Source organism: Pseudochaenichthys georgianus, chromosome 20 (assembly GCF_902827115.2).
Source record: "Pseudochaenichthys georgianus chromosome 20, fPseGeo1.2, whole genome shotgun sequence".
Taxonomy (NCBI): Eukaryota; Metazoa; Chordata; class Actinopteri; order Perciformes; family Channichthyidae; genus Pseudochaenichthys; species Pseudochaenichthys georgianus.
Window position 1 is genome coordinate 17,779,813 of NC_047522.1, and position 17,132 is coordinate 17,796,944.

General features: G+C 38.6%; 1 protein-coding gene across 1 annotated transcript in view; it reads right to left on the minus strand.

Annotated features, from left to right (window-relative positions):
- The window catches only part of LOC117465575 (nebulin-like), a 58,770-nt gene extending 42,241 nt beyond the window's left edge, over positions 1–16,529 (minus strand). The window contains exons 1-23 of the mRNA XM_071206878.1: positions 16,458–16,529; positions 14,801–15,122; positions 14,030–14,101; positions 12,524–12,595; positions 10,025–10,126; positions 9,486–9,596; positions 9,290–9,388; positions 8,773–8,883; positions 7,472–7,582; positions 7,265–7,378; positions 6,543–6,653; positions 6,317–6,427; positions 5,944–6,054; positions 4,993–5,103; positions 4,387–4,497; positions 4,189–4,299; positions 3,508–3,618; positions 3,060–3,167; positions 2,864–2,962; positions 2,677–2,787; positions 1,994–2,104; positions 1,482–1,592; positions 1,280–1,390 (exon numbers count right to left, since the gene is read on the minus strand). Of these exons, the coding sequence (XP_071062979.1) occupies positions 1,280–1,390; positions 1,482–1,592; positions 1,994–2,104; positions 2,677–2,787; positions 2,864–2,962; positions 3,060–3,167; positions 3,508–3,618; positions 4,189–4,299; positions 4,387–4,497; positions 4,993–5,103; positions 5,944–6,054; positions 6,317–6,427; positions 6,543–6,653; positions 7,265–7,378; positions 7,472–7,582; positions 8,773–8,883; positions 9,290–9,388; positions 9,486–9,596; positions 10,025–10,126; positions 12,524–12,595; positions 14,030–14,101; positions 14,801–15,112 (2,532 nt within the window). The 5' untranslated portion in view covers positions 15,113–15,122; positions 16,458–16,529. The remainder of the gene's footprint in view (positions 1–1,279; positions 1,391–1,481; positions 1,593–1,993; positions 2,105–2,676; positions 2,788–2,863; positions 2,963–3,059; positions 3,168–3,507; positions 3,619–4,188; positions 4,300–4,386; positions 4,498–4,992; positions 5,104–5,943; positions 6,055–6,316; positions 6,428–6,542; positions 6,654–7,264; positions 7,379–7,471; positions 7,583–8,772; positions 8,884–9,289; positions 9,389–9,485; positions 9,597–10,024; positions 10,127–12,523; positions 12,596–14,029; positions 14,102–14,800; positions 15,123–16,457) is intronic.
- Between the last annotated feature and the right edge of the window lie 603 nt (positions 16,530–17,132).

A 17,132-nucleotide genomic window follows, 5' to 3' on the forward strand; every position in this document is an offset into this window, starting at 1 on the left:
GCAACACGATACGGAGCATAGGGAGAGAGAGCTGCGGTCCGCGGGGCTCGGCCTCCGTCTCCTGTCCTCACAACTCTTATTAATCCCGGTACCGGACAATTGTTATTTGTTCCTACTCGGAACCGAGTTTTGCTTCCCAAGCCTGCCAATGTGCTACACGTCCAGCCCCGCCCCCGTCTAACAGTACAGAAAGCGGCGAGATGCATTTCCTTAGGAATCGACAAGCAAAACCACAACAATGGCGGACACGGACAATTTGCGAATTAGTTCTGCCTTTTGTAAACTGAATTTATCAATAATTTGTCAATGAATAAGGGCGAACAATTTCACTCCATCGGACAAGTCAATTGAAAGATCTACTTGTCCGATATTGTAAATAACACATCCCGGACGGTGGGACGTGTTATTTACTTTTTCGCACACTGAAAATCTAGTCTCCCATATTTCTCAGTCCACAGATCCGGTGTTAATGCTTCTCCTGTAATACACATTAGTAACAGACTGTGAGCCCTTTGATCCTGTTTCTGATGCTAATCTAACCTCTGGTCAGTGTCTGAGGTATAAAAACATCACAGAGCACTGAGTACTGAGGTTATGATTATTTATAAGTAATCAAACGGCATCCTGCAAACCTCATCTTTATTCAACCTCACTTTAAAATGTTTGAGGTCAAGGAGGCCCTAGTTTAGAGTGCCCCCTTTGTTTACTTGCACATTTAAAAAAAGTGGCAATAGATTCAATAGATACAATTCATTTTCATGGGAGAAAGTACTCCGTGAAACACTAAGGTTTATAAGGAAGCAATTTCAACACTAATGGTGTCATTATGCTGCAGCCATTACATTGTGCCATCAAGAGCTAATTTAAGCAAAAGGGTCTATTGCCTTTTTTGAAATCCGGATATTAGCTTGGTTTACGTGACCAAATCTAACACCATAGTTTAAATGATAAGAACTTTTAAAACATGTGCATGAAAAATACTTGTTTGGCATATTTAAGTATTTATTTTAGTATAAATATATATTGTTCAATAACGTTCAGTGTTCTCAACACGTAAACTGCAGTTCTAAATCAGTGCAGATAGAAACAACATTGAAGTTATTGATGTCAAAATATTTAAATATATATATTATTCAATCATTTATTGGACATTTTACAGTACTTTAACTTACATTAATAAACATATTTGTATTCTATTTATTTCATTCTAAAAAAGAGCAACTGTCAGAAAACTGTTCTCTAATCCCTGAAATCCAGATTGTCTCTGTGTTTTATTCACCTCGCTCTGCATGTCGCTCATCTCTCTGGCCAAGCTGTTTTCTGTTGTGTCGGGCAGAGTGGAGTAGAGGGAGCTGCTCATCCCCTTCTTCATGCTTTCTTTGTATTTGATCTGGAAGAAACAGCAGAGAGAAGAATGGAAACATTTTGTGATCAGACTCTGAGAAATCAGAAATGAAGAAGTGTTTTGTTCTTCTTCTTACATCACTGAGGAGCTCTCCAGCTTCTTTAGCGTGCTGTGTGTCCATGGTGTGAGGCATGAGGGAGTACAGAGACGTCTCCACCTCCTTCTTACCCGCCTCCTGGTACTTATTCTGCAAATTGACGAGAACACGGTCACCTTGCATGAACATTTCCCAGATTAAAAAGCTACATTTTGGAGAAAAAACCTTGAGTATAAATCTTAAAAGAGTTAGTTTGCAGATTACAATGCAGAGATAGTTAACTTCATGAACCAACATTGTGTTCCTTTGGCTTTTCTTCAAAAGCCAAATTGATTTGGACTAGACATACCTATTATTGTTTAAAATACTTTCCAGCTGTATAAAACAATAGTTCTTGATTATATACAAAAATATTCAAAGCTATATAAGTGTTTGAGATCACAATCGCATTTTAAAATAGATATATTTGGGTTTTCTCCAAATTGTATCGTTGTCAGTCTTGTTCTATATAAATAATGTGTATATGTGTGTACAAAGTGTGTGTTTGGTACCTGGCTCTGCAGGTCAGACATCTGTTTGGCCAGCTGAGTCTCGGTGGTCTCTGCGAGCCGATGGAACAAACTGCTCTGATTCTTTTGCTTCACTCCTTCCTTATACTTCACCTGCAGGACACCAACACAGAACAATGCAACATCACATTTATAAAAAAATATATATATGCAAATATGTGTCCCATTTTACAGTGGCAAACATCTAACATTCATTAAAAACTGTGAGTGTCAGTCTGAGGAAACAAGTACGATAGCATTTTATGGCCATTTTAAGTTTAAAAAAAAAAATAATTACCTAACTTTGGGCGGGGAGAGATGTTTTTTTTTTTTTAAAGTGGTACATTTACGAGAATTATTTGGGGAAAATGTGTTTTTTTACAATGAACAACATGGCCGTCAATTGCTGTGTATTATGCGTGCAGTGGATCAAACTGTAATTAGCCATTACATTTAGCAATAAGGAAATATTAGTTATTTAACCCACATTTTACCATATTGTTATTATAAGGATCCAGATTTCCAAGAGACGTTAATATAAAAACTGATTTGAGGTGTTTTTTGTCAGAATAGAAACACTAATTTCCTTCTTTTTTATATTTTCTTTTTTACCCTAACATGCTCAATATATGGCATCATACACAAGAAATTAAAGAGCAAGATAAGAAAGAATGACTTGTGAATACCTCACTCTGCAGGTTTGTAACCTCTTTAGCGTGCTGCGTGTCGATGGTCTGAGGCAGCAAGGAGTACAGGTTCATGCTCATCTCCTTCTTCCCCTCCTCTTTATACTTCACCTGGAACAAAAAAGAGAAGTGCTGAATGTCTGCGCCTCATGAGGAAGGAGGAGGCTTCATTTCTTTCTGTCGTTACCTCGCTGAGGAGCTCGGAGACCTCCTTGGCGTGGGCCGTCTCTAAGGTCTCCGGCAGCAGGTGGAACAGACCGGAGGATCCTTTCTGCTTATACTTCAGCTGCACACAAACAGGGGCAGAGACAATTATCCAGCTATAAAAAGACACAGTGTGGACAGTGTGTGTGTGGAGAGTGTGTGTGCTGCAGGTTTTTTACTTCGCTCTGCAGCTTTGAAGCCTTTTTGGCGTGCAGAATGTCCAGAGTCTCAGGCAGTGTGGAGTACAGAGAGGAGGAGATGTCCTTTTTTCCACGCTTGTACTTCATCTGCAAAAAAAGACCTTTCTCTTTAGAAATATTCCTCTTCCATTGGTCTTCATTTATTGTTTCTGGGTACTGAGTTACATGCTTACTCTTTGTTTTATTGTCTTATCAGATATGATATTATTATTATTTTGTCTCTGTCTGAGTGGGTGATCTGATGTTATCTTATCTCATAGTATGTATTCTATTCTCAAAGCTAATTCTGTTTCCCTCAAGTATTTAACTATTTATATTCCATGCATCAGTTTTAAATATTAGACTGTATTTGGAGCTTCCTCTCAGCTCTGGTTTCTCTCAGTTCAGATGCAGAAGTCTGCAGAATAAATGTGTGTGTTTTCCTCACCTCGCTCTGCAGCTCTGAAACACTTTTAGCAAACTGAGTGTCTGTGGTCTCTGGGAGCTGAGAGTAGACGCTCTGAGAGAGGCTCTTCATCCCAAGCTCTCTGTACTTAGTCTGCAAAAGACAAAACAAAATCAAATATTAAGATTCCAATACACCTTTTTCAGTACGCATGCAGCATAAACAGGAACTTGTCTCAGAAATGCTGCTGCAGGAACAACAACCTGCCACAGATGTTATTTTAAACAGATATTGACATTGGCTTTAATTATACATAATATTAAAGTGTTATTTCTTGGTGAGATTGTTCAAGTGAAATGATCCCTATAATCCTAGTTTCTTTCTCAGAAGATTTCCCTGTTTTATCACATACAATGGACCTATTTGCTTTATCGTCCCTGTTTAAATGAATGAAGAATAATAATATAATAATAACTTTCAGCAATTTATCTAGTTTTATTTTTATAAAAAACGTGTAGTTTCCGATGACACCGATACAGCATTACACACATTAATACCAAGATACATTTTGGAGGATTATAATTCAGAGTCATCTCCTGAAATCATACATAACGCACGATACAGTGTCTCATCTCGTCTCGTTTGTTAAAATAGGCACCCTGCATTAGAGGACAGTCAGGAATGAAAGAGTCACATGATCAGTGTTTTGTGCATGCCTCTTACCTCGCTCTGCATGTCGCTCATCTCTCTGGCGAAGCTCGTCTCTGACGTGTCGGGCAGAGAGGAGTAGAGGGAGCTGGACGCCTCCTTCTTCCCACTCTCCCTGTACTTAATCTGGGGAAATGGAAATCGAGAAAAAAAGTGAATAATCTTCATGAAACTATTTAATTCCCCGTGTTTGTGTAGAGCATTGAACCCCACCTCACTGAGGAGCTGAGTGCTCTCTTTAGCGTGCTGAGTCTCCAGAGTTTCAGGCAGCAGAGAGTACAGGCAGCTGTTCACCTCCTTCTTTCCTGCTTCCTTATACTTTGCCTGCACACATCAAAACCCATTTTGGTTATTAAATATTACAGCTAATTACAGCTGCATGTCTACATCATTCCTGCACAATCAGCTTCTCTGTTGCATGTGTGTATCAAAGGTCTCTGCAGGAAGTCCTTTTCTATTCTTTTTTTATTGAATACATGTTTCATAATCCAACAGACACAAACGTAGCATCACTAAAATGTGTGATATTCTTCCGTCACATGGCAGAATAAGTTATTACAATTATGCTATCATATAAATAACTGCAGGAGCCTCTGTCTTTAAAAATCTGACATGTTTTAGTGGATCAGATTTTCCATGAAAGCTTTGGATGAGAGTGAAGAGTACTTCACGAAGAGGCTCTGCACATAAAGAGTTCTTCACTGTAGCTATGGAACAGTAAAATACCCTCTTCAGCGAAAACTGGATTTTCTCTTTCTTTTCTGCTTCCTTTTTGTTTCTGGTAAAAAAGAAATACATTTTAAAAAAGGTGTTTGGTACCTGGCTCTGCAGGTCAGTCAGCTGTTTGGCCAGCTGAGTCTCTGTGGTCTCTGGGAGCTGATGGAACAAAGTGCTCTGATTCTTCTGCTTCACTCCTTCCTTATACTTTATCTGCAAGAAACAGGACACAGAATGTAGTGGAAATTGTTATTATATCCTTAGATGCTTAAACCAAATGCTTCTCATTTCCTGAGATGTGCTGTTTTCTACTCTACTGTGGGTTTATTCCCAAGCGCTTCAAGGCCACAGAGCTGATTTGGCTACTGGGTTGAGACTCACACAAAGTCACACAAGAACTTCCCTATTCTGAGAACCGTTATACTATCTACAGCTCAAGGACAGATGTCTAATTACAATATGTGACTGTGTGAAGACAGATTTCTGAACTTCCCACTCTTTCTTGTATATAAGCTTTGCTACCATATTGTATGGCGCACACTCACGCAGACTATTCTATGCTCTGTGAGACCTGTGTCTATTTTTATTGTATCTTATGTATTTGAAGCTTCAAATAAATAACCAGAAAGACAACTCTGTCTGATTCACCATTTATTTGTTTTGATCACTTTGACTTGTACTCTCCACAGTGTTGGGTCTTAGATTTCCATAACAAGTATCACATTGATTTAAAAAATATACGTCACATTTTACATGGGCAAACTTATTGTTCTTGTAAGATACGACTAAATGAGTTGAGTGTCAGCCTACTGCCAAAGAACCCTGTGCAAATGTAAATTGCCATAATGGAAAGTACATTTAATAAAGTGCTTTAGTTTGTCCAGTTTATGCTACTTCCTATTTCATTTTACAGGGAAATGTTGTACTTGCTGCACTACAATTATTTAACGGCTATATATTTTGGCCTATCCAAGCAAATATCAAAATATAAGCGAAAACAACAGTATTTCTATTTATTTATCAATAAAACGTCAGAAATGGTTGCATGCATACCTCACTCTGCAGGTTTGTAACCTCTTTAGCGTGCTGCGTGTCGATGGTCTGAGGCAGCAAAGAGTACAGGTTCATGCTCATCTCCTTCTTCCCCTCCTCTTTATACTTCACCTGGACGAATACAGAAATATTAAAGGTGCAAAATGGAGACAAATTAAGAGCAAAAGTATAAATACAAGGAGGAAAGGGAACTGTGTTACAGAATAGAGTCTTTAGAGAATACAAATAACAGAAGTAGTGTTTCCTATGAAATAATTGAAAATGGTGACATTATTTTCGCTTCGTGAGCTTACTGTATGTTCAACATGTATATTTTGGATGCATATTTATTATTAATACAATGGTCTCTGTGGTGTTAATGTAGTTTTTGTACCTCACTGAGGAGCTCGGAGGCTTCTTTAGCGTGAGCCGTCTCTAAGGTCTCGGGCAGCAGGGAGTACAAACACGAGTTCACCCCCTTCTTACCCGCCTCTTTGTACCGCATCTGCAGAAGAAGAAACATTTGTTTTAATGTGCTGTAAACTTTGAAAACCTTTACAAAAAGAAATAGTTTCTAAGGATCAGAAAATAAAAAAGATGATTAAATGAACATTCATTACCTCACTTTGCAGCTCTGCAACACTCTTAGCAAACTGCGTCTCGTTGGTCTCTGGGAGCTGAGAGTAGAAACTCTGAGAGATGCTCATCCTGCTGCCCTCCTTATATTTACTCTGAGAGAGGAGAAACATATCCGTCGTCAGGAAAAATATAGATTGTATTGCAATACGTTGTAAGGAGTATTGGGAAGAGTTTAACTCTCATTGTCATACATTTAATCCATCATTGTTAGGAGGTGTAATATATATAAAATCTTACTTCCTAACTTGTTCAATCAAACTTGAATGTACACTTCAAGTACTTTTAAATACATATATTGTTAGATTTGTGTTTGATTATCACAGATTGGGGAATGAAGGTTTCACAAGCATTGTACAGGAGTCAAAATATACACATAACCATACTAGAATGATATATATTTATAGAGTAGCTATATATAACACAGTATAAAGAAATACGATGGAATAGAGTATAATAAACCAAAGTAAGACAACTAAAAAAAACTATATACATTTTTGTAAAGAATGCAATGAGATAGAGTGTGGATTTAAAGATGTGTAAACTGTGCAGGATCATAGACGGAATGTTTGAGACATTATGAACTGCTGGATCAAAACACAGTCTCGCCTGGTTGTGACCAAACAAACTAAACTCTCCAAGAAAATATGATGAAGTGCTCTTTATCTAAAGTCTAAAAGAAGAGTTCTCTGGAGACAGTGTTTACCTCGCTCTGCATTTCCGTCATCTCTCGTGCGAACTGGATCTCTGAGGTGTCGGTCAGCTGGGAGTACAGAGAGGAAGGAGCGCCTTTCACCAAAAGACTGGGCCGACAATTCACCTGCAGGAGAGAGAGATGAATGCTAAGTGTCACTACTAAGACTACATTTCCCAGAATTCCTGTGGCTTCCCTTCTATGTCTGTTTCTATGTACCTCACTCTGCATCTGGGACATCTCCATAGCGTGTTGTATTTCTGGAGTTTCTGGGAGTTGGGAGTAGAGAGAGATGGAGGCCCTCCTCTTCCCGTCTTCTTTGTACTTTTTCTGAAACAAATCACTGAGTGTGTCAAAATAACATTCACTCAAGCACTATAGTCATTACGGAACCTTAATGCTGTTGACAGTTTTCTAAATCTCAGTTTGTTTTGGGAACTTTGATTGGTATTTACAATGCTGATCTTCGTCATTGAGGAGCCTTTTTCTTTTTTTATACTTTTTCATTTATGGCCATGGTGCATTGGAATATGCTTCCAGCTAAAACGTGCACAAACTTTCATTCTTTTTCCCATGACGTAAAATAATATATATTGAGCAACCAGACTTGCAAACATTCACTTCACTGTATTCAAAAATAATTGTTAGTATATTGATTGTTGTGTTTTTATTTAGGTCTTAATGTGTGCACATGTAAAAATGTGTCTTTGACTGTGTATATATATACAAATTTGCACTCATATTTTTATATACATTTGTTTTTATATTCGGGATTGTGGGAAACGGCATTTCGATCTCTCTGTCTGTACACACAAACTGGAAGATTGACAATAAAGTTTACTTTGACTTTGACTATAGTTGCATCGGTAAATGTGCAATTGAATCCGTGCTTTGATATATATTCATAATTGTTAATGTGATAGAGATTATGTAATGTTTTTAGCTGAATGCAAAGTGTGTATCTGCCCAGGGACTGCAGATGGAAATCTTAAACTTGGGGACTGCAGATGGAAATCTTAAACTTGGGGACTGCATATGGAAATCTTAAACTTGGGTACTGCAGATGGAAATCTTAAACTTGGGTACTGCAGATGGAAATCTTAAACTTGGGAACTGCAGATGGAAATCTTAAACTTGGGGACTGCAGATGGAAATCTTAAACTTGGGGACTGCAGATGGAAATCTTAAACTTGGGGACTGCAGATGGAAATCTTAAACTTGGGGACTGCAGATGGAAATCTTAAACTTGGGGACTGCAGATGGAAATCTTAAACTTGGGGACTGCAGATGGAAATCTTAAACTTGGGGACTGCAGATGGAAATCTTAAACTTGGGGACTGCAGATGGAAATCTTAAACTTGAATTAATATTTCTGTGTTTGCTTTATGTATTTAATAATTTGCAGTGGGAAGCCCCAAACCTGCGGTTGCAGCATTAAATAATCTTAATGTGTTAATGCCCACTCTGGGTTTATCTGATGAAATATGTTGAAAAACACCCAAAAATATATATATATATACCTCGCTTTGAAACTGGTGTACGGTTTTGGCCAGCTGCATCTCAGAAGTTTCTGCCATCTGAGAGTACAAACTGCTGCTCATCTCCTTCCTCCCTTCCTCCTTGTACTTGTTCTGAGGAGCAGACATAGTTTCATCATTAGTGGATCATTCATTCATCCAAGATTTTTCCATTCATCCATCTATCTGTTTATTCATTCATCCTCTAGGTATCCATTATATCCACTTTAACATAGACCCATCCATCATCTGTCCCTCCATCAGTCTTTCATTCATTTTTTAAATAATGTTGTCCATCCATCCTTCCCTTTATGAAGAACTCTCCATCCATCGAAACCATAAATGAATCCTTCCACGAATGAATACATTATCGATTCATCCATCCACCCATTTGTACACTTTGTATCCATAGCGTTATTCATCAATTGATTTATCACGTATTCATCCTATCATCAGAACACACCCCTCCATCTATAATCTATTCATCCTTTCATGCATGAATCCATCCATCCTGTCTGACCTCGCTGAGCATCTCCGTCAGCTCCTTGACAAACTGAGTCTCTGTGGTTTCTGGCAGCAGAGAGTAAAGAGAGGGGGAAATCTTCTCTTTGTACTTCACCTGGAACACAAACAACACAAACAGTCACTTTCTCTACACGGTAGAAAGTGTTTTTACATAACTCAGAGATAAATACTGTAACTATAAGTGTCAGTACGTCGCTCTGCAGCTGTGAGGCCTCTTTGGCGTGTTGAATCTCAGGGGTCTGCGGCAAAATGGAGTACAGAGACATGGACGCCTCCTTCTTCCCCTCCTCTTTGTACTTCGACTGAAACACATTTCAGAAACAGATATCACAGTGATGGATCGACATCATTTTATCCTTCCATTTAAGGACATAAAGAGTGTTTATATTAGAAAGTGATGCTATATAGGCTGCTTCTTGCTTCTTGCTTCTTAAATAGGCTGATTAAAGGTTTATAATTGGTGTTAAGATAAATGGATTACGTCACATACACTCCTCATTAGGTGTGTGTGTGTGTGTGTGTGTGTGTGTGTGTGTGTGTGTGTGTGTGTGTGTGTGTGTGTGTGTGTGTGTGTGTGTGTGTGTGTGTGTGTGTGTGTGTGTGTGTGTGTGTGTGTGTGTGTGTGTGTGTGTGTGTGTGTGTGTGTGTGTGTGTGTGTGTGTGTGTGTGTGTGTGTGTGTGTGTGTGTGTGTGTGTGTGTGTGTGTGTGTGTGTGTGTGTGTGTGTGTACCTCAGATATCACGGCACTGATGTTCTTGGAGTGGATGAGTTCGGCTCCAGGAACAAACAGACTCTGACCCCTCATCTTCTCAAAGTCCTCCTTATACTTCACCTGCAGGAAGCAAGAGAAATGTGAGTGTGGGTGTGTGTGCGCATGTGTGTGTGTGTGTGTGTGTGTGTGTGTGTGTGTGTGTGTGTGTGTGTGTGTGTGTGTGTGTGTGTGTGTGTGTGTGTGTGTGTGTGTGTGTGTGTGTGTGTGTGTGTGTGTGTGTGTGTGTGTGTGTGTGTGTGTGTGTGTGTGTGTGTGTGTGTGTGTGTGTGTGTGTGTGTGTGTGTGTGTGTGTGTGTGTGTGTGTGTGTGTGTGTGTGTGTGTGTGTGTGTGCATAAGCTGAACTCCTGTTGAACTCTATCCTCAGGAGGACAATGCGTTAGATGTTTTGCAGAGTCGTAGACTCTCTCTTTGTGTGCAGCATTAATAAATAATGTATGAAAACTATGTCTATGTCTTGTCTAAAATATTTAAAAGATGCACAAATACCATAGCATTCACATAATGGGGAAGATAGATTAAATGCACAGAAAATGTACTATAAACTGCATTCAGGTGTCTCTATTTGGAAGAACATTTGATTTAAATGATGATTATGTTTAAGATAAAACACTGCTTTATACAATTTGGAATGTTGACAAACAACAACAAAAATACAAATGAAGGCCTCTTTTTTAGCTAACTACCATTAAACATGTTTGCTTCATGTGCTGTTTTTCTTCATCCATAAAATGAATATAAATGTCCTTTAATAAATGCAAATTGCAATAACCAAAATAAAGAAAATAGAACATATATTATTTGGGAAAGGTAACCACATTTTAAATAAAAATCCTACTTTTTATTTAAAATGTTGAAAGTTTGATTTTAGACATTTAAAACTAATTGGATCTTATTTTTAAATGAATAAATTCAGTACATGTTCTCTGCATGAGCTGTCTCTTGGCATTACAGCAGCATGAAGCTAAACTTTAAAGAGGCGTGCGTCTCCATGGTAACAACAAGATCTCTAAACTGTTGTTCAACTACTTTACATTTTCTTGCTCAGAGTTTATCTTCGCAGCAACACTCAGAAAACAAATGAATAATATTTACTTTAAATAATGAATAATGTAAAGAACTACTACATTATAACAGTAACTATGGAAAAATAGACATTTTAAGTATATTTAAATGAGGCAGTGAGACAGGAAGAAGGATTTATAACGTGCGTTGACTTGATGAGTCATTCTGCAGTTATTCTGCCAACTTTGACTCACAGGGAATAAATCTGTCGCCTCCCACATGCTGCACCAGCGTCACCCTCATTCAGCGTTTCACTGCTCTGAAATACTTTACATTTTTCCACATCTCCTCGGGTTGAAAAAAGGCCAGTCATTGCCCCTTTAGAGGGATGGTTACCAATAGCAACCCGGTTTATATCAGAGGCAGCAGAGGACGTTTACACTCAGAAACATTTTGATTCACGAGGTGAAGCTGCAGCAGATTACACACCAGAATAGCTGGGTCACCATCACACAGATGCAACACTGCGCTCACCATGGAGGGGATTCATGGGATTATTTGGATATATTACTTTTGGATTATCTCAGGTTATTTCTTCAAACCAGGGCTTGAAAAAATATCAATAGTATATAATATCATATAACATATATTCTATTTTATTATAGTATGTAATGTAATGTTATATAATAGTATATTATATTATATATATTCTATTTTAATTCTATTATAATATTTTATCATATTATATTATGTCAGCATTATACTTCGATTTCACTGCATTTCCTAGAAAAATATAGTAATTTTCTACTGTACTGCTGTTTTGGGTATTATATCGATATTAGATCTTTATTGAGATACGAGACTAGCTATTCTCATAAATCTGGATATTGTTGTATGGCATAAGTGTTGTTTTTCCAAGGGGTTTTAAAGGCAGCATTACAGTAAAGTTGTGTTGTGTTCTAAGAACATATAATGTGTATGATTTGTCTTTACCCACTTAGTCATGATATCCACATTACTGATGAACATTTATCAATACTCTAAGTGTGTAAATATTTTGTGAAAGCACAGCTCTTCTTTGTATAATAAATTAAACTAGGGCTGCTCGATTATGACAAAAATTGTAATTGCCATTATTAAGTGCGATTATTCATTGACTTTGAAAACATCCATTTATTGGAGAAAAAAAATGTGAACAGTATGTTTTTAACAGTTGATTACCCTGAACTTTAAGTATAATTCAACTGAAAAAAAATAAAATATATATAAAAAACAAAACAAAAAAAGTAATAATAAAAGAATTATCGTTTTATTTCGATTATGTTGTTTTCGTAATCATTGCAAGCCATAATCGTAATCGCGATTAAAATACGATTAATTAAGCAGCCCTAAATGAAACTACAGTTTATTAGAGATATTTGTATAAATAACAAAATGATCTGAGAGTGACTTACTTCACTGACGATTAGGCTGCACCTCCTGTTGAATGCAGGGTCAGGAAGAGGAGGCTTTTCATCAGAGGACACCTACAAAAAACATACATGCACATTTGACTTCACAATTGTGTGCAGTTAATCTGTAAAATATCCACTTTCTGAGTGAAAGCGCCTCTCTGTTTTGTCCTTTAAACCATCATAAAAGATCATCTCTGTTGCACCTATTATTAGTAATATTGCCAAACCACAGGCTGCTTCAGCCAATAATGTTATTGTTCCCATTCTGTGATCGGTCAATACTAGGTCACAGATGGTCTTTGTTGTGGGTGCACTGGGACACTTCCTTCTTTGTTGTTTGTGGACTCCAGGGTATGACATATTCGAGGCCATAAGTGGCGGACGCAGGTAACTCAGTGTGCCCAAACTGTCTAAAGCTATCTTATCAAAACATGTTGATTACTCTCTTTTGAAACCAGTTAAATGGGCTAGCAAGAGAGAGGCGCTCCAGAATTGACGTGGCAACCACCCGTGCAGTCAGACCGTGACTGCTGTGATTGTGATGTGAATCCTCCGGCCATAACTCCAAATAAACCTCCAGTGTTTGACATCGAAGCTCCTGCTCTACCCTGTCTCCTTCCTGAGTCGGTGACTCCAACTGCATTGCTACACAGAAGTTTCCATAACACTGATGAACATTTATCAATACTCTAAGTGTGTAAATATTTTGTGAAAGCACAGCTCTTCTTTGTATAATAAATTAAACTAGGGCTGCTCGATTATCAATCAATCAATCAAACAATCAATCAATCAATCAATCAATCAATCAATCAATCAATGTTTATTTATATAGCCCAATATCACAAATGTTACATTTGTCTCAGTGGTCTTCACAGTGTGTACAGAATATCAGTATGACAATACGACACCCTCTGTCCTTAGACCCTCACATCGTACAAGGAAAAACTTCCAAAGAAAACCCAGTTTAAAGGGAAAAATGGGAGAAACCTCAGGGAGAGCAACAGAAGAGGGATCCCTCTCCCAGGACGGACAGACGTGCAATAGATGCCGTGTGTAAATTGAAAAGATAATACATTTGCAACATAGGTAGTCCAAATGTTTGGAAATGCATGTGTGTATAATATTATGACAAATGATTATGACAAAAATCATAATCTCGATTATTTGGGTCAATAATTGTAATTGCGATTATTAAATGTGATTATTCATTGACTTTGAAAACATCCATTTATTGGAGAAAAAAATGTGAACAGTATGTTTTTAACAGTTGATTACCCTGAACTTTAAGTATAATTCAACTGAAAAAAAATATATATATATAAAAAACAAAACAAAAAAAGTAATAATAAAAAAACTATCGTTTTATTCGATTATGTTGTTTTCGTTATCGTTGCAAGCCATAATTGTAATCGCGATTAAAATACGATTAATTAAGCAGCCCTAAATGAAACTACAGTTTATTAGAGATATTTGTATAAATAACAAAATGATCTGAGAGTGACTTACTTCACTGACGATCAGGCTGCACCTCCTGTTGAATGCAGGGTCAGGAAGAGGAGGCTTTTCATCAGAGGACACCTACAAAAAACATACATGCACATTTGACTTCACAATTTTGTGCAGTTAATCTGTAAAATATGAAGGCGCCTCTCGGTTTTGTACTTTAAACCATCATAAAAGATCATCTCTGTTGCACCTATTATTAGTAATATTGCCAAACTGAATTATCTCTTGTAAAACGGAGACGTTGAAATCTGTAAGGAGCCTTTTCTGAGTCCTGCAGTGTTAATCCCTCGCCTCCTTTATCAGTTCCTAAAAATCCCAATATCAGAGGCTAATAATGGTTTCACTAATCCTCTCTAAGCCGTATGAGAGCTGCAGTGTCGAGGTCAACACAAAGAGGAATACATCTGCACTTAATCAGGAACAAAACCTCAAAAACATTCAGCTGCAGTTTGGAAAGATTTGTAGCCTTTTGGAATTTTTCCCTTTACACAATTCAAACCATCCTGAAGTAAGATAATTAAAAAGCTGAGAGACATCATACGAGCACAGCCATCTCAGTGTGTTCTAAAAGATAACAAATGAATTAGCTGTCTTCTCACATGAACACAAAGCAGAGGAATGTTTTCCACACAAATCAAGTAGTTTTAGGAACCCACAGATCTTTGAATCATGAATTTCCTTTCTTTGGTTTCTTATCTGATTATTTTTAGGATTTATTGAGCTGAATAAGGACTTTTCGCGTTTATGTTGAGTTTTAAAAGTCAAACTCACTTCTGCTTCCCAGGATCCCAGAACCTTCTTAGCCTGAGCCTCATCTTCCTCTCCTCCTTCCTCATCTTCTTTAGCTTTCTCAGTTTCCTCCAACGTCTCCTCCACGATCGTACTTCTTGTAGTTGCGGAAAAAACCTTTTTCGTAACCAGGGTCTCCTGCAATGACTCTCCTGTCTCCTCCTCTCCTCCTTCCTCCTCTCTCTCCTCCTTGCTTGGTTTCTCAGTTTCCCCCTCCTCCTCCACGTCCATCCTCTCCTTCTCCCCGGTCAAAACTTCTCTCCTCTCTGCAGCTGGAGTCTCTTCTTCCTCCATGACGTCACCTCTGAGGAAAAAACGCATTTCACTTGCTATGCTGTTTTCATTTATTCATGCAATTCCTAAATATACACATTTTAATCTGACATATAATACAAATATACTGTATATACTGTACTACGTGATATTTTGTCTTATCTTTTGATCTATATAACTTTTGTTCCTCCACAAAGAATCATCCAAAAGCAACACTTTGAATCTCGTGTTTACCACATATGTGCTAATAAAGAAAGCTCAATCATAACCATCAATTATTTTTGAATGAAAAAAGACCTGACATGAATAAACTGACTAAAACTTCAGGCTTCAACTCACAGACTAACTTATCCGCTCAAGGTGACATTTTCAGCTTCATCAAAGTCACCGTGTTAAAATTCCTCAATGCTCGGCCTTCCTTTTCTTTAAGGTCATCAATCAGAGGTCAGTAATCACCAGCCTCTTCACAAACGTTATCATCTTCAGCAACCTATCATCAAATGAGTTCAACGTTACACTCACCTTGTCCGATTTAGGGTCTCTTAATAAAAAAATTCTCTCCAAGCGTTGCTTATTGTTTTCTCAGTATCTTCAGATGCCCTCCTACTAGAGAATTGATGTCACTATTTTGTCTCCTGGAAGTTTTAGATGCTGTTTTACAGATTTTTCTCACTCCTCAGTCTTCCTTAACGTCTAAAATCGACTAATGTCCGCCTCATGTGATGTCTGACTGTCTTCTGTCGCCCGTTGGGAACTTCTTATCACTTTTAACGTCCACATTTAGCCCCCTACTCAAAACCTTATCACCACCATGCCCTTCATCCAAATACAGTGCCAGGCTGGGTACAGTGTGTGTGTGTGTGTGTGTGTGTGTGTGTGTGTGTGTGTGTGTGTGTGTGTGTGTGTGTGTGTGTGTGTGTGTGTGTGTGTGTGTGTGTGTGTGTGTGTGTGTGTGTGTGTGTGTGTGTGTGTGTGTGTGTGTGTAGATCTCCATGGTAACTTATGCTGAGTGGCTAAGAGAGGTTAGGTTGAAGCTACGAAAATCCTGCTTCGTAGTATACCCCCCTGGTCGGGACCAGGTTAGGTTGCAGGCTAAGAGATCAACTCAGTGAAAGCACCGCCTGCTGACCAATCAGAGCTCAGTGTGCGGAGTTTAAAGCGATCAAGTCATATTACAGGAGAAAGGAAATACAGAAAAACTGCCGTTGCAGGAAAGACGGCCGGCAAAAATCACCGACTGTGTGAACGTGAACATATCACCTCCCATCTTCAGAGCAATCTGACTATTATAACATTAGCGTTAAGAAAGCTTAATTAAATATCTGCCACAACATAAGTAACCCTCTCTGAAGAACCAGCACCTTACCGTGGTAGAGAGATTTGTGTGCCCTGATGAACCTGGGGGCTGTGTTGTCTGGAACCTTGTGTTCCTGGTAGGGTCTCCCATGGCAAATTGGTCTCAGGCAAGGGGCCAGACTAAGATTGGTTCAAAAAACCTCATGAAAGACGACACAAGAAGTGAGGATACCCGGCCCGGAGGAAGCCCGGGGTCCCCTTCTGGAGCCAGGCCCAGAAGGAGGACTCGTCGGCGAGCGTCTGGTGGCCGGGCTTGCCACGGAGCCACCAGAGCGATCCACTTGATAACCCGCGTTGTAGTACAGTTTAGCGAGAGCGCGTATGTTTTGGATTAGGCCAACCCGGCTAACTCAAACATATCCAGGTTAGGTTGAGCCAGCTTCGTAGTACAGGCCTCTGTACTACGAAGCTAGTTCAACCAGCCGTGCCCTATCTAGTTAGGTGCGCGTTCACATGAAAGGGGTGGTATTTGGAGCATTCGACCAATCACAAACATGGACAAGCGTACTGACAGCGCAGCGCGTCACACTTCCTGAATGAAAAGTCAACTATAATATTAGACATATGAAGAAGTTAAACTTTAAACATCCATGACTTAAACACTTTATCCAGGATAAAAGCCACATAGCTGCACCTGCAAGGTGAATACAGCTGGTAACAGAAAAAGTGTTGAATTATGAATTGT